Source organism: Cetorhinus maximus, unplaced genomic scaffold, assembly GCF_964194155.1.
Source record: "Cetorhinus maximus unplaced genomic scaffold, sCetMax3.hap1.1 HAP1_SCAFFOLD_2768, whole genome shotgun sequence".
Lineage (NCBI taxonomy): Eukaryota > Metazoa > Chordata > Chondrichthyes > Lamniformes > Cetorhinidae > Cetorhinus > Cetorhinus maximus.
Window position 1 is genome coordinate 1 of NW_027598699.1, and position 20,952 is coordinate 20,952.

The 20,952-nt window shown below is 48.7% G+C and overlaps 1 protein-coding gene across 1 annotated transcript; it reads left to right on the plus strand.

Moving 5' to 3' along the window:
- Window positions 1-2,144: 2,144 nt before the first annotated feature.
- rad1 (RAD1 homolog (S. pombe)) lies at window positions 2,145-10,773 on the plus strand. Its single transcript, XM_078537663.1, has 3 exons — window positions 2,145-2,436; window positions 9,794-9,892; window positions 9,979-10,773. The coding sequence occupies exons 1-3, from the start codon at window positions 2,198-2,200 to the stop codon at window positions 10,163-10,165; spliced, it is 525 nt and encodes a 174-aa protein (XP_078393789.1). The 5' UTR covers window positions 2,145-2,197; the 3' UTR covers window positions 10,166-10,773.
- Window positions 10,774-20,952: the final 10,179 nt, after the last annotated feature.

A 20,952-nucleotide genomic window follows, 5' to 3' on the forward strand; every position in this document is an offset into this window, starting at 1 on the left:
CACGTGGGTGGGGGAGAGGGGGTTATGGGGTATGTGCGCGCGCGGGTGGGGGAGAGGGGGTTATGGGGTATGTGCGCGCGCGGGTGGGGGAGAGGGGGCGCGTGCTGGCGAGGGGGGAGCATGTGGTACCTGCGCATGTGTGGGTGAGAGAAAGTGGGTGTGGAGTGTGTATGCATGCATGCAAGAGCCGGGGGGGGGGGCACGTGCAAGAGAGGGGGCACGCGGGCGACACGGGGCATGAGCTGTGCGTGCGCGCGGCGAGAGAGAGAGGGGGAGTGGGGCAGGTGGGCGGGGGAGTGGGGCAGGTGGGCGGGGGAGGTAGGCTGAGAGGGAGGGTGGGCGAGCGAGGATGAGTAAACTTGCGCGAGTGAGAGGGAGGGGAGTGTTTGTCTGCCTCACCCTCAATCTGACTTCTCATTCACCCCCACCCCACCCCCACCCCCACCCTCACCCTCACCCCCAATCTGAGTTCTCATTCACCCCCACCCCCACCCTCAGCCTCACCCCCACTTTCACCCCCACCCTCTCCCCCACCCTCTCCCCCACCCTCTCCCCCACCCTCTCCCCCACCCTCTCCCCCACCCTCTCCCCCACCCTCTCCCCCACCCTCTCCCCCACCCTCTCCCCCACCCTCTCCCCCACCCTCTCCCCCACCCTCTCCCCCACCCTCTCCCCCACCCTCCACCCCCACCCCCAATCTGAGTTCTCATTCACCCCACCCCCACCCCCACCCCCACCCTCACCCCCACCCTCATCCCCACCCCCAATCTGAGTTCTCATTCACCCCCACCCCCACCCTTAGCCTCACCCCCACTTTCACCCCCACTTTCACCCCCACTTTCTCCCCCACTTTCTCCCCCACCCTCTCCCCCACCCTCTCCCCCACCCTCTCCCCCACCCTCTCCCCCACCCTCTCCCCCACCCTCTCCCCCACCCTCTCCCCCACCCTCTCCCCCACCCTCTCCCCCACCCTCTCCCCCACCCTCTCCCCCACCCTCTCCCCCACCCTCTCCCCCACCCTCTCCCCCACCCTCTCCCCCACCCTCTCCCCCACCCTCTCCCCCACCCTCTCCCCCACCCTCTCCCCCACCCTCTCCCCCACCCTCTCCCCCACCCTCTCCCCCACCCTCTCCCCCACCCTCTCCCCCACCCTCTCCCCCACCCTCTCCCCCACCCTCACCCCCACCCCCAATCTGAGTTCTCATTCACCCCCACCCCCACCCCCACCCCCACCCTCACCCCCACCCTCACCCCCACCCTCACCCCCACCCTCACCCCCACCCTCACCCCCACCCTCAACTCCACCCCCACCCCCACCCTCACCCCCACCCTCACCCCCACCCTCACCCCCACCCTCACCCTCTCCCCCACCCTCTCCCCCACCCTCTCCCCCACCCCCAATCTGAGTTCTCATTCACCCTCACCCCCACCCTCTCCCCCCACCCTCTCCCCCCACCCTCTCCCCCCACCCTCTCCCCCCACCCTCTCCCCCCACCCTCTCCCCCCACCCTCTCCCCCCACCCTCTCCCCCCACCCTCTCCCCCCACCCTCTCCCCCCACCCTCTCCCCCCACCCTCTTCCCCCACCCCCAATCTGAGTTCCCATTCACCCCCACCCTCACCCGCACCCCCACCCTCACCCCCACCCTCACCCCCACCCCCAATTTGAGTTCTCATTCACCCCCACCCTCAGTCCCACCCTCAGCCCCACCCTCAGCCCCACCCTCAGCCCGAGTTCTCCCCCGCCCTCAGCCCCACCCTCAATCTGAGTTTGCATTCGCCCCCCAATCTGGGTTCTCATTCACCCCCACCCCACCCACATTCTCAAAGTGGGTGAAGGTGATCAGTAAGTCCCCTGAGACTGGGAATGAGTTGGGCACACTCACTCTCACCCTTTCATATTCGAATCATCGTCTTTATTTATTATTTATTTTTTAATGATCAATTTATCAGTTTTTTTATTTTGCTCAGCAAGTTGTTTCTTTTATGTCAGCTTTTTTTTTGAAGTTCATGTTTAATGTTCTGCCACCCTTATCTTTCCAAAATTTGCTCACTGGCTCCTGAGTGTGAGACAAATTGAAATGTGCCCCCACCCCAAACACAAAAAGGTTGGACAAGCCTGTTATAGAACATTGAAATGGAGCTATCATTCACTGGGTTTGTTTCTCTCCTCTGTAGGCGTGACAACCGCTCTAAGAATGTGTTACCGTGGATATGGCCACCCACTGACACTGTTCCTGGAGGAGAGCGGTGTGGTAACTGTCTGTAAAATTCTGACTCAAGAACCAGAGGAAACGCTTGACTTTGATTTTTGTAGCACAAATGTTCTAAATAAAATAATTCTCCAGTCAGAGAGCCTGCGGGAGGCGTTTGCTGAACTTGATATGAGCAGTGAGGTGCTGCAGATCACAATGTCTCCCGAAAAACCCTATTTCAGGTATGGAGCTAAATTAGAACTCAATCATGCCTTAATGTAAGACCAGAAAGGAGCATTGCAATCTGGTCCTAACACTTCTTCAACTTTCTGACATTATGGATAGGATCAGGAGGAAGCCACTCAGCACCTCAAGTTTGATATTTGTTATTTAATTAGACCGTGGCTGATCTGTACTTCGTTCTATTTATCCACCTACAAATCTCAGTTTTGAATTTTGAAATAATTAACTGCGGGAAAGGCAACTTTAATGGGAGAATGACCTGGCCCAGATAAATTGGAATGAAAGATTAGAAGGCAAAACTGTAACTGAACAATGGGCTGCCTTTAAAGAAGAGAGAGTTTAAGTTCAGTCAAGACATGTTGCCACAAAGAGGAAAGATAGGGCAAACAAATTCAGAGTTTCCTGGGTGACGAAAAAGATAACGATTAGGATGAAATGGAAAAAGTTTGTTTTTGGCAAATGTCTGGTGGAGACAATTGAGAACCAGACTGAATATAGAAGGTTCAGAGGGCAGTAGAAAAAGCAAATAAGAGATGCTAGTGTTGTTGGGGAGGGTTTAAACTAGTTTGGTGGAGGATGGGGACCTGAGGGTAGATTCAGTTGGGGCAACATCAGAAATGGAAGGCAGAAAATTAGTGGATGGGCCTGAAAGGCAGAGGAAACAAAGGTTAGAAAATCAAAAAAGTTTGGCAATAGCAAGGGTATCTATTTCAATGCAAAGAGTATAGCAAATAAAGCAGACGAGCTGAGGGCACAGATAGAAATGTGGCAGTCTTGAATCTGGATGAGATGTATCCCAGGCTGTTGAGAGAGGCAAGGGAAGACATATCAGAGGCCCTGGCAGTAATTTTCAAATCCTCTCTGGCCACAGGTGAGGTGCCAGAGGACTGGAGGACTGCTAACGTTGTCCCATTATTAAAAAAGGGAGGAAGGGATAGACCAGGAAATTACAGGCCAGTCAGTCTAACCTCGGTGTTGGGGAAGTTGCTAGAAAGAATTCTGAGGAACAAAATATATCTGCACTTGGAGAGACATGGATTAATCAGGGACAGTCAGCATGGATTTGTTAAGGGAAGTTCATGTTTGATAAATTTGAATTTTTTGAGGTGGTAACCAGGAGTGTTGATGAGGGTAATGCATTTGATGTGATCTACATGGACTTTAGCAAGGCTTTTGATAAGGTCCCTCATGTCAGACTGGCCTAGAAAGTAAGAACCCATGGGATCCAAGGCAAAGTGGCACGTTGGATCCAAACTTGGCTGAGAGGCAGGAAGCAGAGGGTGATGGTAGAGGGATGTTTTTGTGGTTGGAAGTCTGTTTCCAGTGGGGTTTCGCAGGGCTTGGTGCTGGGGCCCTTGCTGTTTGTAGTGTACGTAAATTATTTGGATGTAAATGTAGGGGGTATGATCAAGAAATTCGCGGATGACACAAAAATTGGTAGGGTGGTAAATAAAGAACAAAGAAAACAGGCCCTTCGGCCTTCCAAGCCTGCGCCGATCATATTGCCCGTCAACAAACATTTTGCACTTCCGGGGTCCGTATCCCTCTATTCCCATCCTATTCATGTATTTGTCAAGCTGCCTCTTAAACACCACTATCGTACCTGCTTCCACCACCTCCTCTGGCAGTGAATTCCAGACACTCACTACCTTCTGCGTAAAAAAACTTGCGCTGCACATCTCCTCTATAGTTTTTTTCTCTCACCTTAAATCTATGTCCCCTAGTAATTGACTCTTCCACCCTGGGAAAAAGCTTCTGACTATCTACTCTGTCCATGCCACTCATAATTTTGTAAACTTCTATCAAGTCGCCCCTCAATCTCCGTCGCTCTAGTGAGAACAATCCGAGTTTCTCCAACCTTTCCTCATAGCTAATAACCTCCAGACCAGGCAGCATCCTGGTAAACCTCCTCTGCACCCTCTCCAATGTCTCCATATCCTTCTGGTAATGTGGTGACCAGAATTGCACGCAATATTCCAAGTGTGGCCTAACCAAGGTTCTATACAGCTGCAGCATGACTTCCCAGCTTTTATACTCAATACCCCTGCCAATAAAGGCAAACATGCCATATGCCTTCCTGACTACCTTTATCTACCTGCGTTGCCACTTTCAGTGACCTGTGGACCTGTACACCCAGATCCCTCTGCCCGTCGATGCACTTAAGGGTTCTGCCATTTACTGTATAATTCCTACCTGTATTAGACCTTCCAAAATGCATTACCTCGCATTTGTCCGGATTAAACTCCATCTGCCATTTCTCCGCCCAAGTCTCCAACCGATCTATATCCCGTTGACAATCCTCTTCACTATCTGCAACTCCTCCAACCTTAGTGTCGTCTGCAAACTTATTAATTAGCCCAGTTACATTTTCCTCCAAATCATTTATGTATACATAATAGTGAGGAGGATAGTCGTAAATTGCAGGAGGATATCAATGGATTGGTCAGGTGGGCAGAGCAGTGGCAAATGGAATTCAACCTGGAAAAGTGTGAGGTAATGCACTTGGGGAGGGCTAACAAGGCGAGGGATTACACTATGAATGGTAGGACCCTGGAAAGTACTGAAGATCAGAGGGACCTTGGTGTGCATATCCACAGATCCCTGAAGGTAGAAGGGCAGGTAGATAAGGTGTTTAAGGCAGCATATGGGATACTTGCCTTTATTAGCCGAGGCGTAGAATACAGAGCAGGGTGGTTATGCTGGGACTGTATAAAACGCTGGTTAGGCCACAACTGGAGTATTGCGTGCAGTTCTGGTCACCATATTATAGGAAGGATGTGATTGCACTGGAGAGGGTGCAGAGGAGATTTACCAGGATGTTGCCTGGGTTGGAGGGTCTGAGCTATGAGGAAAGATTGGATGGGGCTGGGGTTGTTTTCCTTGGAGCAAAGAAGGTTGATAGGGGACCTGATAAAGGTGTATAAGATTATGCAAGGCATAGATAGGGTGGATAGGAAGGCACTATTTCCATTAGTAGAGGGGTCAATAACCAGTGGGCATAGATTTAAGGTAAGAGGTAGAAGGCAAAGACGGGAGTTGAGGAGAATTTTTTTCACCCAGAGGGAGGTGGGAGTCTGGAACTCACTGCCTGAAAGGGTGGCTGAGTCAGAAACTCTCGAAACATTTAAGAAGTATTTAGATATTCACTTGAGCCAAGCGCTGGATCATGGGATTAGTGCAGTCAGATCTTTGTTGGCTGGCGCCGACATGGTGGGCCGAATGGCCTCCTTCTGTGCTGTAAACGTCTAAAAGTAAATATGTAGGCAAATCTCTGAGAAGTGCAAAAACAATAGGGCTGCCATAGTAGGGTATTTTAATTACTCCAATATTAACTGGGATAGTTTTAGTGTGAAAGGAATTGAGGGAGCAGAATTCTTGAGGTGCATTCAGGGGAACTTTTTTGGCCAGTTTGTAGCAAGTAACAGCAGTTCTGGACTTAGTTTTAGGCAATGAAGCTGGGGAGGTGGAAGGAGTGGCAGTGGGAAAGCATTTTGGTGGTAGTGATCATAATTCAGCTAGTTTTAACAGAATTATGGAAAAGGATAAAGATAGAACAGCAGTTAGTTCTAAATTGGGGCAAGGCCAATTTTACTAAGCTGAGGAGTGATTTTAGCAAAAGTGGACTGGACACAGCTGTTTGAAAGTAAATCGGTGTCAGAGCAATGGGGGCCATTCAAAGGGGAGATTCAAGGGGTTCAAAGTAAACATGTTCTCACAAAGAAAAAGTGTGAGATGGCCAAATCTATAGATCCCTGGATGTCAAGGAGTTTACAGGGTAAAATAAACCAGAAAAGGAAAGCTTATGTCAGACACCAAGAACTCAATACTACAGAAAGCTGAGAGGAGTATAGAAAGTGGAGGTGTGAAATCAAAAGGAAATTAGAAAAGCAAAGAGAGGACATGAAAGAATATTGGCAAGCAAAGTCAAGGTGAACCCAAAGATGTTTTATCAATGCATTAAGAGTAAGATGATAACTAAGGAAAGAGTAGGGCCCATAAAAGACGATGCAGATATTGTAGTTAAGGAGAAGCGTGCAGTATTGGATGTGATAATCATAGGGAGAGAGGAAATATTAATGGGATTACCATCCTTGAAAGTGGATAAATCACCAGGGCCAGAAGAAATGTACCCCAGGCTGTTGAAAGAAGCCTGGGAGTAAATAGCAGAAGGCCTGACCATCGTTTTCTAACCTCACTGGATACTGATGTGGCGCCGGAGGATTGGAGGACTGCTAATGTTTTACCTTTTGTTTAAAAAGGGAGCAAGAGATAGACCGAATAATTACAGGCCAGTCAGTCTAACCTCGGTAGTGGGCAAATCATTGGAATCAATTCTGAGAGACTGGATAAACTGTCACTTAGAAAGGTATGAATTAATCAGGTCCCACATGGCAGACTGGTTTAAAAAAAATAAAAGCCCATGGGATCCAGGGGAATGTAGGAAGCTGGATACAAAATTGGCTCAGTGGAAAGAAACAGAGAGTAATTGGTGACAGGTGTTTTTGTGACTGGGAGGGTGTTTCCGGGGGTGTGCCACAGGGCTCAGTACTAGATCCCCTGCTTTTTGTGATATATATTAACAATTTAGATGTAAATGTAGGGAGCATGATCAAGAAGTTTGCAGACTACACAAAAATTGGCCGTGTGATTGATAGTGAGGAGGATAGCTGTAGACTGCAGGAAGACATAAGTGGACTGGTCAGGTGGTATAAAAGTGGCAAATAGAATTCAACCCGGAGAACTGTGATGTGATGCATTTGGTGAGGTCAAACAAGGCATAGCAATACACAATTTATGGAAATATACTGAGAGGTGTAGAGGAAGTGAGGGACTTTGGAGTGAATGTCCGCAGATCCCTGAAGGTAGCAGGATAGGTTGATAAGGTGGTTAAAGAAGGCGTATAGAATCCTTTCCTTTATTAGTTGAGGTATAGAATATGCGAGCAGGGAGGTTCTGCTGGAACTGTATAAATCATTAGTTAGGCCACAATTTGAGTACTGTGTGCTGTTCTGGTCACCTCATTACAGATAGGATGTAATTGCACCAAAAAGGGTACACCGGAGATTTACAAGGATGTTGCCGGGACTGGAAAATTGCAGCTATAGAGTCAGAGTTTTACAGCATAGAAACTGGCCCTTTGGCCCATCGTGTCCATGCCGGCCATCAAGCACCTATCTATTCTAATCCCATTTTCCAGTACTTGGCCCGTAGCCCTGTATGCTATGGTGTTTCAAGTGCTCATCTAAATACTTTTTAAATGTTGTGAGGGTTTCTGCCTCCACCACCCCCTCAGGCAGTGAATCCAGATACCAACCACCCTCTGGGTGAAAAAATATTTCCTCAAATCCCCTCTAAACCTTCTGCCCCTTACCTTAAATCTCTGCCCTCTGACTATTGACACCGCTGCTGAGGGAAATGTTTCTTCCTATTTACCCTATCTGTGCCCCTCATAATTTTTTATACCTCTATCAGCTCCCCCCTCAGCCTTCTCTGCTCTGAGGAAAACAACCCTAGCCTCTCCAGCCTCTTTTCATAGCTGAAACGCTCCAGCCCAGGCAACATCCTGATGAATCTCCTCTGCACTCTCTCCAGTACAGTCGCATCCTTCCTATAGTGTGGCGACCAGAACTGCACACAGTACTCTAGCTGTGGCCTAACTAGCGTTTTATACAGCTCCAACATAACCTCCCAGCTTTTATATTCTATGCCTCAGCTAATAAAGGCAAGTATCCCATATGCCTTCTTAACCACCTTATCTACTTGAGCTGCTGGCTTCAGGGATCTATGGACATGCACACCAAGGTCCTTCTGATCCTCTGTACTTCCTAGGGTCCTACCATTCATTGTGTATTCCCTTGCATTGTTAGCCCTCCCAAAATGCATCACCTCATACTTCTCAGGATTAAATTCCATTTTCTTTATTCATTCATGGGATGTGGGCTTCGCTGGCTGGGCCAGCATTTATTGCCCATCCTAGTTGCCCTTGAGAAGGTGGTGATGAGCTGCTGCCTTGAACTGCTGCAGTCCATGTGGTGTAGGTACACCCACAGTGCTGTTGCCACTGCTCTGCGCATCCTACCAGCCCATCTATTTTGTCCTGTATTCTAAGGCTTTCCACCTCACTATTTACAACACTAATTTTCGTGCCATCTGCGAATTTACTGATCATACCTCCTATATTCATGTCTAAATCATTAATGTATACTACAAACAGCAAGGGTCCCAGCACCGATCCTTGTGGTACTCCACTTGTCACAGTCACAAAAACAACCTTCGACCATCACCCTTTGCCTCCTGCCACTCGGCCAATTTTGGATCCAATTTGCCAAATTGTCCTGGATCCCATGGGCTTTTACCTTTTTGACCATTCTCCCATGCGGGACCTTGTCAAAAGCCTTACTGAAGTCCATGTAGACTACATCAACTGCACTACCCTCATCTACACAACTAGTTACCTCCTTGAAAAATTCAAACAAATTTGTTAGACATGATCTACCCCTGACAAAGCCATGCTGATTATCCCTGATTAATCCCTGCCTCTCCAAGTGGAGATTAATCCTGTCCCTCAGAATATTTTCCATACCACTGATGTTAGACTTACTGCACTTTAACCATTCTATGATGCAATGAAAGCTCCCATTCCTAGCCTCAACAGCTTTTTGGGGGAGAGTTCCAGATTTCCACTACCTTTTGTCTGAAGAAATGCTTCCTGACATCACCCCTAAACAATCTAGCTCTAATTTTGCCTCCTTGTTCAGGAGTGCTTCACCAGAGGAAACATTGATTTCTGTCTACGCAATGAAATCCTGTCAATATCTGAAACAGCTCAATCAGATCAGCCCTTAATCTCCTATCCATGAGGGAATACAAACATGTGCACAATGTCCTTATAATTTAACCCTTTTAGTCCTGCTATCGTTTTTAGTGAATCTGCCCTGCACCACCTCCAAGCCCAATATATCATTCCTGAGATGCGATGCTCAGAATTGGGTCCAGTTCTCCAGATGGGGTTTAACCAGCGTTTTATTAACCTTTATAAAACTAGTATAATTTCCACCCACTTGAGAAAAAGGCCAACATTCCATCAGCCATTTAAATTATTTTTCTATCCTTGTCCATTTGCCTTTGATGATTTCTGACCACCGGCTCCTAAAGTGCTCTGCTCCTCCACAAGGTCCCTTTGCAACCAACTGCTCCCACTTACACTGTCTACTGTGTTACTTAACTTGCTGTCGTCAGCAAACTTGGAGATATAATTCTCTGTTCCTTCACCTTAATTAAATGTAATAAAAGCCCCACCTCTTCATCCAGTCTGTTGTTATTCATTAACTGCTTTAAGCACCATTTCTGTTTCAGGTTATCTACTTTTGGGAATGCTGGAAGCACACACTGTGATTATCCGAAAGATTCTGATATGATTGAGGCTTTCCATTGCAACCAGACCCAATGCAATAGGTGAGGTGACACATTGACCACACTATGTTACTGCAATAGCTGTCATTTTGTGTTATAAAAATATAACCTTGTTTTCTTTTGATCAGGTATAAAATTTCATTACTGAAACCATCTACTAAGGCCTTGGCCCTTTCCTGTAAAGTTTCGCTTCGCACAGATAACCGTGGATTTCTCTCCTTACAATACATGATCCGAAATGAAGATGGACAAATCTGCTTTGTAGAATATTACTGTTGTCCTGATGAAGAGGTGGGGGAGGTGTTAGAGCCATAATCAGCAGCCACTTGTGTTGAAGTTTCAGTGAATGTGTCCAATGTGTTTGAGATATCAAGATGGGACTGTGGAATTATTTTTTGCAGTCGTTTTGTCAGTTGCTTGGGCTGTGCATTGGCTTTTTTCAGGAAGTGTTGAAGCCTAGTTATACTTCTCTGCCATGGAAGGCAGTAATCAGCACTCCGGGACCCTTGAATGCAGATAGAAAGCTATGCTTTAGGCTACTTATTTGCCTTCTGGTGGTTGGCAATGGTGGTGATGGCTGGGCAGCAATGGCAGTGGCAGGTAAGCAGACTGCAGAAAGTATGTAGCCCAATAACAAGACAGTGAAGAGAGAGGAAAGCCACTATGTGTCTTCATTGGGTGGAACTTGTTTTCTCTTTTGGACAGGAGGACTTGCAGCTTGAAATTGATAATTTGCCAATTTCTTTTTTTGGATTACAATGTGACTTGGAGCATGTTGTCATTTGCTCTAACAATTCCAAGTTCCTAAAAAGGTTTTTACTTTATTGCTGGTTTTATTAGGATTGAAGAAAACTTAATTCATGTACTGATCTGCCTGTAATCTGTACCATCCTTTCCAACACATTAAATCTTACAAACAAAATGAGGTTATTCAGCCTATCATGCTTATGCTGGCTCTTTGAAAGAGCTCTTCGGTTAATCCCATTCCCTTACTCTTTCCCCAATTTCCTTTTGAAAATTACTATTGAATTTCCTGTCATTACCCTTCAAGGCAGCGCATACAGATCATATTTTGTTGCATTTTTTCTTGTCTCATGTCAACTCTGGTTTTAAACACCTTTGGAACCTACATATGATTCTGCCCATTTGAAATCTATGCAAAGGTTAGAGTCTTCACTAAGCATAACATTAAATATTTGGGTTTGTTCCTCAAACTTTTATTGCCAAAATATCTATATTGTCTATTAAATGTTTTGTGCCATCTTGCCTGTGGGTCACATTGAGCTTCCTTGCTACTAATGGGTGTCCTTTTAGGTGTAAGGTTTATAGACTTTTTATTCTACTTGTTTTTAAAATTCTTTTGGGGGATGTGGGCGTCGTTGGCTAGGCCAACATTTGTTACCCATCCCTAATTGCCCTTGAGAAGGTGGTGGTGAGCTGCTACCTTGAACTGCTGCAGTCCAAAGTGCTGTTAGGAAGGGAGTTCCAGGATTTTGACGTAGTGACAGTGAGGGAATGGTGATATTGTTCCAAGTCAGATGGGCTCCTTGATTCCATATTCGGTCAAATGCTATCTTGATGTCAAGGGAAGTCACTGTCACCACACCTGTCGAGTTCTGCTCATTTGTCCATGTTTAGACCAAGGCTGTAATAAGCTGAGTGGCCCTGGTGGAACCCAACTGAGCGTCATTGAGCAGTTTATTGCTGAATAAGTGCTGCATGATAGCACTGTCATCTACATCTTTCATCACTTTTCTGATGATCAAGAGTGGACTGGGGCGATAATAGGTCAGATTGGATATGTCCTGCTTTTTATGGACAGGACATACCAGAGCAATTTTCCACGTTGCTGGATGGATACCTGGAATATAGCTGTACTGTGGGTGTACCTACGCCCCATGGATTGCAGCAGTTCAAGAAGGCAGCTCTCCACCACCTTCTCAAGGGCAATTAGGGATGGACAATAAATGCTGGCCCAGCCAACGAAACAGCTTGGCTGGATAAATTTTGTTTTAGAGTAGGGAGTCAAGGGTTCTGGGGAGCAGATGGCAAAGTGGAGTTGAGACCACAACCAGATCAGCCATGATCTTAGTGAATAGTGGAGCAGTCTTGAAGGGCTGAATGGTCTACTGTTGCTCCTAAATCCTGTGTTCCTGAGTCTTCAGTACTATTGCTGGAATGTTGTCAGTGCCCATAGACTTTGCATTATCCAATGTCTTCAGCCATTTCTCGATATCATGTGGAATGAATGGAATTGGTTGAAGACTGGCACCTATGTTGCTGGGGACCTCCGGAGGAAGCTGTGATGGATCATCCATTCGACACTTCAGGCTGAAGATGATTGCAAATGCTTCAGCCTTGTCTTTTGCGTTGATGTGCTGGGCTGCCCCATCATTGAGGATGGGGATATTTGTGGAGTCTCATCCTCCTGTTAGTTGTTTAGTTGTCCACCGCCATTAACGACTGATGTTGTAGGACTTCAGATCTTATGACTGATCTAATGGTTGTGAGATTGCTTAGCTCTGTCTATCTCATGCTACTTCTGCTGTTTTGCATGCAAATTTTTTAAATTCACTCATAGGATGTGGGCTTCGTTGGCTGGGCCACCATTTATTGTCCATCCCTAATTGCACTTAAGGTGGTGGTGAGCTGCCTTCTTGAACTGCTGCAGTCCATGTGGTGTAGGTACACCCACAGTGCTGTTAGGGAGGGAGTTCCAGGATTTTGACCCAGCGACAGTGAAGGAACGGCGATATATTTCCAAGTTAGGATGGTGAATGACTTGGAGGGAAACTTCCAGGTGCTGGTGTTCCCATCTATCTGCTGCCCTTGTCCTTCTAGATGGTAGTGGTTGTGGGTTTGGAAGGTGCTGTCTAAGGAGCCTTGTTGAGTTACTGCATTGTAGATGGTACACACTGCTGCTACTGTGCATCAATGGTGGAGGGAGCGAATGTTTGTGGATGTGGTGCCAATCAATGGGTTGCTTTGTCCTGGATGGTGTCGAGCTTCCTGAGTGTTGTTGGAGTTGCACTCATCCAGGCAAGTGGGGAATATTCCATCACACTCCTGACTTGTGCCTTGTAGATGCTGGACAGGCTTGGGGAATCAGGAGGTGAGTTACTTGCCATAGGGTTCCTAACCATTGACCTGCTCTTGTAGCTGCAATATTTATATGGCTAGTCCAGTTTAGGTTCCGGTCAATGGAAACCTCCCCCCCAGGATGTTGATAGTGGGGGATTCAACGATGCTAATGTCATTGAATATCAAGGGGTGAAGGTTAGATTCTCTCTTGTTGGAGATGGTCATTGCCTGGCACTTGCGTGGCACGAATGTTACTTGCCACTTGTCAGCCCAAGTCCGGATATTGTCCAGGTCTTGCTGCATTTGGGCATGGACCAGTAGTCCTGTGTTATAGCTTCATCAGGTTAACACCTCATTTTTAGGTATGCCTAGTGCTGCTCCTGGCATGCCCTCCTGCACTCTTCATTGAACCAGGATTGAATCCCCTGGTTTGGTGGACATAGTAGAGTGGGTGTTATGCCAGGCCATGAAGCCTTAGATTGTGACCGTATATAATCCTGCTGCTGCTGGTGGCACACAGCGCCTCATGGATGCCCAGTTTTGAGTTGCTAGATCTGTTCGAAATCTATTCCATTTAGCACGGTGGTAGTGCCACACAACATGATGGAGGGTATCCTCAACATGAAGACAGGACTTGGTCTCCAAATGGACTGTGTGGTAGTCACTCCTACCAATGCTGTCATGGACTCCTCCCTTATTGTACACCACTGTGCTGCCACCTCTGCGGGGTCTGTCCTGTTGGTGGAGCAGGACATACCTGGGGATAGAGATGGTGCTGTCTCAGACGTTATCTGGAAGGTATGATTTCCTGAGTAGGACTCTGTTCGGCTGTTGCTTGACCGGTCTGTGGAACAGCTCTCCCAGTTTTGGCACAAGCCCCCAGATGTTAGTAATAAAGACTTTGCAGGGTTGACAGGGCTGCATATGCTGTTGTCATTTGGAAGTCCTCCTTTATGAATCCCAAAAAGCTAGTTACAAGTTCAGCAGGTAATAGGGAAGACAAAAGACAAATGGAATGTTGGCCTTTATTTCAAAGGGAATGGAGTATAAAAATAGGGAAGCCTTGCTAAAACTATACAAGGGACTAGTTAGACCACCCTAGAATACTGTGAACAGTTTTGGTCCCCTTATCTAAGGAAAGATATACTGGCATTGGAGGCAGTCCAGAGAAGGTTCATTAGGTTGATCCCATATATGGAGGGATTTTCTTATGAGGAGAGGTTGAGTAGGTTGGGCCTGCACTGATTGGAGTTTAGAAGAATGAGAGGTGACCTCATTGAAAAGTATAAGATTCTTAGGGGGTTTGACAGGGTAGATGCTGAGAGGTTGTCTCCCGTTATGGGACAGTCTAGGACCAGAGGGCTTGATCTCAGAGTAAGGGGCTGTCCATTTAAGACCGAGATGAGGAGGAATTCCTTTTCTGAGGGTAGTGAATCTATGGAATTCTTCACCGCAGAGGGCTGTAGAGGCTGGGTCGTTAAATATATTCAAGGCTGAGATAGACAGATTTTTAATCAGTAAGGGAATCAAGGATTATGGGGAAAAGGCAGGAAAGTGGAGTTGAGGATTACCAGATCAGCCATGATCTAATTGAATGGCGGAGCAGACTCAATGGGCCAAATGGCCTACTTCTGCTCCTATGTCTTATGGTTTAAGTCAGACTGACCAGTCTATAATTTTCTGGCCTATCCCTTGCACCCTTTTTAAATAATGGTACAACATTTGCAGACCTGCAAACCTCTGGTACTTCGCCTGTATTTAGTGAGGATTAAAAAATGACTTTAGAGCATCCGCTATTTCCTCCTTGGCTTCATTTAGCAGCCTGGGATACAATCCATCCGGCCCTGGTGACTTATCCACTTTCAAGGATGTCAGTTGCTCCAGTACTTCCTCTCTCACTATGCTTATTGTATCTAATGTTTCACACTCCTCCTCATTAACTAAAATATCTGCATCATCCCTCTCCTTAGTGAAGACAGAGACCAAGTACTCATTGAGAACCCTGCCCACACCTTCTGCATCAACGCATAAGTTACCATGTACTTCTCTGATAGGCCCGACCCTTTCTTTAGTTATTCTCTTGCTCTTAATGTACTGGTAAAACATCTTTGGGTTTTCTTTGATTTTATCTGCCAATATTTTTTCGTATCCTCTGTTTGCTTTTCTAATTTCCATTTTTACTTCATCCCTGTACTTTCAATGCACGAGGCTTTCTACAGTATTAAGGGCTGAATTTTCCCTTACTGCACTGAGTGCGGTAGTGGGCGGGTAAAATGGAGTCCTACCCGCTGATGAAAATGGCGGGTTTTCACGCCATATCTTCCCGAGCCCGCTTCATTATATATTCACTCCTGTGAAATTTGCCGTTTCCATGGCGGGCATGCTCTCATTCGCCCACCCGCCATCACCCCACTGTTGCATCACTCCGGCCGCCATCTTTAAAAGGCAGCTGTGAGCAAAGCGCTCAGCGCCACCAGCTCACCACCGCTGCCTGGGAGGCATGGCCAGCAAAGGCAAAAAGACTGCAGCCCCCGGCTTCAACGACGGGTTCCTCTAGCGACTGCTGGATGCCGTGTATGCCCCCCAGGATGTGCTGTACCTCCCACTCTGGCCGCAGGATGGGTAGCAATGTCACCAACCCGGCTTGGGAGGTGGTGGCAGTGGTAGTCAGCACCAGCGCCCTTCAGAAGAAGATAGCCACCTAGTGCCGCAAAAGGATGAATGTTCCTCCGGGGTAAGTCACTCTTTTCATCACTCTCAACTCTCTCACTCACAAACCCATCACACACCCACAGAGCCCTCACTCACTGCCAGTGCAAGGGACATCACCATTCACTCTTTCACACACACCATCATTGTCTTCATCCCGTCCATGGGACCACTCACTACACACACAGGCCAGACATACTTATCATCTGGCCCAGTAGGCGCCCTGATACACTTTCCCCATCTCTATCCATGCAGGACAAACTGGCTCACAACAGGAGGGAAAGGTCGCAGACAGGTGGAGGGATGCAGAATTCAAAGTTCTCACAGAATTTGAAAACAGAGCCATCCAGCTGGCCGGCAATGACCAGGACCAGTCTTGGGCTGACAGTGAGGTCGGCGCTGCTCTACCAAGTGAAGATCCAGCAGTGCAACATTCATTAGATAACCATGCTGTGAGTGATATGTCCTCTTTCACAGGCCAGAACGTTGCTGAGTCTGAATCAGATGATGAGCCTCTGGACTCGGTCATGTCACAGTTGCTGGAGCTGCAAAGGCAAGCTCGGGAACACCAGGAAGGGATGTCCGCTGCACTCCTCAGATTGCAAGGCACGATGGAGGAGCCTGTCCATTTTCAGGCTGAGGTGATAGAGCCGGCATTGCAACACACCGAGGTCAACACTGGCAGGATGGCGGCCACCATGGAGAACTTGGTCCAGGATGTCACTCCTGCACTGCTGTGCGGATCAACTCCATCACTGATGCCATAGTTGGCCTCCAACAGTATGTACGCGATAGGGGTGCTGGGCAGCTCCATCTCACTCCAGTTACCCTTTCTGCTCATAGAGTCAGCCAGGGGCCCTCGGGCACCCATCGGGAGGAGGATCAGCAGGTGCAGACTCCGGGGCCATCCACCCAGGTTACTCTGGGACTGACCAGCCCATCCGAATCCCCTCTTCCTGTGACCTCCGTAGATCCAGCTCCACACAGCAGGACCCCGAAAGCAGGCCGGGGCCCTCCATGTCTCGGCCCTCCAGAGGACGCCCGTCAAAGTCATCACAGACAGGGTGTAGCAATTAGCAGGCTGCCTCCACCTCCACTGTGGATGTCCGGGGAGCACTAAGACATAGGGGCAGGGTTAGGAAAGTTAAGGAGAGTTAGTTGCACAGCCTGGGCACGGGTGTTAATCACTTGTACATAATGTTCACTTTTGTTAATAAACTCAAGAATGTCTCCCTGCCTATGGCTCCTTGTTCTGATGAGCAGTGTTCTTGTCACTCAGATGTGAAACCTTTCTGCACAAGATAAAGGCAGGTGTCTCAGTCCAGGGCCTCGTCCCTGTGTCTGTGCAGCCTTCAGACCACAGTGATGGTCTGGCCTCTCACTCCCTGGACACATTACTGATACCTGCACCTCGGCAGTGCTGATCATTGCTGCCAGAATGTAGTGGGCAGGTTCCACAGAGTTCTCTCATTTTCTCTGTGTGGCTCTCAGCACCTTTTAAGGTGGGGCTGGCCCCCATCTCACCAGCATCTGTGATCAGTGATGCTGTGCACCAGCTCCTGAAGGGCTGAGGTGCTGAAGGCGGACACAGCATCAGATGTGTCTAAAGTTTCATGGCTGTGTCTCTGAGATGGCCCTGATCATGGAGCGCAAGCAAGCTGCCCTCGGCCAAACAGGAGTCAGACATTCTCAGAGGCTGTGTGAAGATCTATGGAGTGTCCTCACTGCATGTTGTCATCACCCTACCGATCGAGTGACTATTAGGGCCTCCACTGCATCTCCATGACAGGAGCATTCTCTCAGAGGGTATTGGTGCTGAGATAAGCCAGACTGGAACCAAACATTCACAACTGCGATGTGAGGATCTATGGGGACACCTCATTGCATGTCGTCATCATCCTCCACAAACCTGGCAGCTATGAAGGCCTCCCGAGTGCGCCTGCCTAGTCTAGCCAGTGCGAGAGCCTCAACCCCATCATCATCACCACCGAGGACAGGCACCCTCAGCCGCTCCTCTCCCCGTTGCAGTGCCAGGTTGTAAAGGGTGCAGCAGACGATAACGATGTGTGGCACCCTCTGCGGACTGTATGGCAGGGTTCCACCAGACTGGACCAGGCACTGGAACCACGTCTTCAGCATCCCGATGGTCTGCTCCACCAAGTTGTTGACCCAAACAGAGCAAAACAGGGCAAAAAAGAGCCAAACAGAGTCAAACAGAGCAATACAGGGCCAAACAGAGCCAAACAGAGCCAAACAGAGCCCAAAAGAGCAAAACAGTGCCAAACAGAGCAAAACAGAGCCGAACAGAGCAAGACAGAGCCAAACAGAGCCAAACAGAGCGAGACAGAGCGAGACAGAGCCAAACAGAGCCAATACAGAGCCAAACAGAGCCAATACAGAGCCAAACAGAGCCAATACAAAGCCAAACAGAGCCAGACAGAGCCAAACACAGCCCAACACAGCCCAACACAGCCCAACAGAGCCCAACAGAGCCCAACAGAGCCCAACAGAGCCAACCAGAGCCAACCAGAGCCAACCAGAACGAAACAGAGCCAAACAGAGCCAGACAGAGCGAAATAGAGCCAATCAGGGCCAGACAGAGCCAGACAGAGCCAGACAGAGCCCGACAGAGCCCGACAGAGCCAAGCAGAGCCCAACAGAGCAAAACAGAGCCAAACAGAGCCAAACAGAGCAAAATAGAGCGTAACAAAGCCAAACAGAGCCAGACTGAGCCAAACAGAGCCAGACAGAGCCAGACAGAGCCAAACACAGCCAGACAGAGCCAAACAGAGCCAAACTGAGCAAAATAGAGCGTAACAAAGCCAAACAGAGCCAGACTGAGCCAGACAGAGCCAGACAGAGCCAGACAGAGGCAGACAGAGCCCAACAGACCACCACAGAGCCAAACAGAGCAGAACAGACCCAAGCAGAGCCAAACAGAGTCAATACAAAGCCAAACAGAGCCAGACAGAGCCAAACACAGCCAAACAGAGCACAACAGAGCACAACAGAGCCCAACAGATCCCAACAGAGCCAACCAGAGCCAAAACGAGCCAAACAGTGCCCGACAGAGCCGGACAGAGCCGGACAGAGCCGGACAGAGCCGGACAGAGCCGGACAGAGCCGGACAGAGCCGGACAGAGCCAGACAGAGCCAGACAGAGCGGAACAGAGCCGAAGAGAGCCGAACAGAGCCAAACAGAGCCAAACAGAGCCAGAGAGAGCCAGAGAGAGCCAAACAGAGCGAAACAGAGCCACACAGAGCCAAACAGAGCCAAACAGAGCCAAACAGAGCAAAACAGAGCCAAACAGAGCCAATACAAAGCCAGACAGAGCCAGACAGATCCAGACAGTGCCAGACAGAGCCAAACAGAGCCAGAACGAGTCAAACAGAGCAAAACAGTGCCAGCCAGAGCCCGACAGAGCCGGACAGAGCCGGACAGAGCCGAACAGAGCGAAACAGAGCCAAACAGAGCCAAACAGAGCGAAACAGAGCCCAACAGAGCACAACAGAGCACAACAGAGCCAACGAAAGCACAACAGAGCCAAACAGAGCCAAGCAGATCAAAACAGAGTCAAACAGATCAAAACAGAGCCACACAGAGCAAAATAGAGCCAAACAGAGCAAAATAGAGCCAAACAGACCCAACAGAGCAAAACAGACCACAACAGACCACAATAGAGCCATACAGAGCCAAACAGAGCCAAACAGACCACAACAGAGCACAACTGAGCCAAACAGAGCCAAACAGACCCAAGCAGAGCCAAGCAGAGCCAAACAGAGCCAAACAGAGCACAACAGAGCCAAACAGAGCCAACGAAAGCACAACAGAGCCAAACTGAGCCAAGCAGAGTCAAACAGATCAAAACAGAGCCACACAGAGCCAAACAGAGCAAAACAGAGCCACACAGAGCCAATACAAAGCCAAACAGAGCCAGATAGAGCCAAACAGAGCCAAACAGAGCCCAACAGAGCCAACCAGAGCCAAAACGAGTCAAACAGAGCAAAACAGTGCCAGACAGAGCCCGACAGAGCCCGAGAGAGCCAGACAGAGCCGGACAGAGCCGGACAGTGCCGGACAGAGCCAGACAGAGCCAGACAGAGCCAAAGAGAGCCGAACAGAGCCAGAGAGAGCCAAACAGAGCCAGAGAGAGCCAAACAGAGCCAAACAGAGCGAAACAGAGCCAGAGAGAGCCAAACAGAGCCAAGCCGAGCCAAACAGAGCCAAACAGAGCCAAACAGAGCGAAACAGAGCCCAACAGAGCACAACAGAGCCAAACAAAGCACAACAGAGCCAAACAGAGACAAACCGAGCAAAGCAGAGACAAACAGAGCCAAGCAGAACCAAATAGAGCCAAACAGACCCAGACAGAGCAAAATAGAGCGAAACAGAGCCAATCAGGGTGAAACAGAGGCAAACAGAGCACAACAGAGCCAAGCAGTGCAAAACAGAGCCAAACAGAGCCAAACCGAGCCAAACAGAGTCACACAGAGCAATACAGGGCCAAACAGAGCCAAACAGAGCAAAACAGAGCCACACAGAGTCAAACAGAGCAAAACAGTGCCAGACAGAGCCGGACAGAGCCGAACAGAGCGAAACTGAGCGAAACAGAGCCAAACAGAGCGAAACAGAGCCCAATAGAGCACAACAGAGCCAAACAGAGCACAACAGAGCCAAACAGAGCCAACGAAAGCACAACAGAGCCAAACAGAGCCAAGCAGAGCCAAACAGAGTCAAACAGATCAAAACAGAGCCAAACAGAGCAAAATAGAGCCAAACACCAAACAGAGCAAAACAGACCACAACAGAGCCAAACAGAGCCAAACAGACCACAACAGAGCCAAATAGAGCCAAACAGAGCCAAACAGACCCAAGCAGAGCCAAACAGAGCCAAACAGAGCACAACAGGACCAAACAGAGCCAACGAAAGCACAACAGAGCCAAACAGAGCCAAACAGATCCAAGCAGAGCCAAACAGAGTCAAACAGATCAAAACAGATCAAAACAGAGTCACACAGAGCCACACAGAGCCAAACAGAACAACACAGAGCCAAACAGAGCCAAACAGAGCAAAACAGAGTCAATACAAAGCCAAACAGAGCCAAACAGAGCCAGACAGAGCCAGACAGAGCCAAACACAGCCAAACAGAGCACAACAGAGCACAACAGACCCCAACAGAGCCCAACAGAGCCAACCAGAGCCAACCAGAGCCAAAACGAGCCAAACAGTGCCCGACAGAGCCGGACAGAGCCGCACAGAGCCGCACAGAGCCAGACAGAGCGAAACAGAGCGGAACAGAGCCGAAGAGAG

Bases quoted from the DNA above. Each gene is read 5' to 3' on its own strand.
- rad1 (XM_078537663.1), top strand. From the start codon at position 2,198: ATGTGTTACCGTGGATATGGCCACCCACTGACACTGTTCCTGGAGGAG. The intron at 2,437-9,793 runs GTATGGAGCTAA...TTTCTGTTTCAG, and splicing joins CCCGAAAAACCCTATTTCAG to GTTATCTACTTTTGGGAATG. The intron at 9,893-9,978 runs GTGAGGTGACAC...TCTTTTGATCAG, and splicing joins AACCAGACCCAATGCAATAG to GTATAAAATTTCATTACTGA.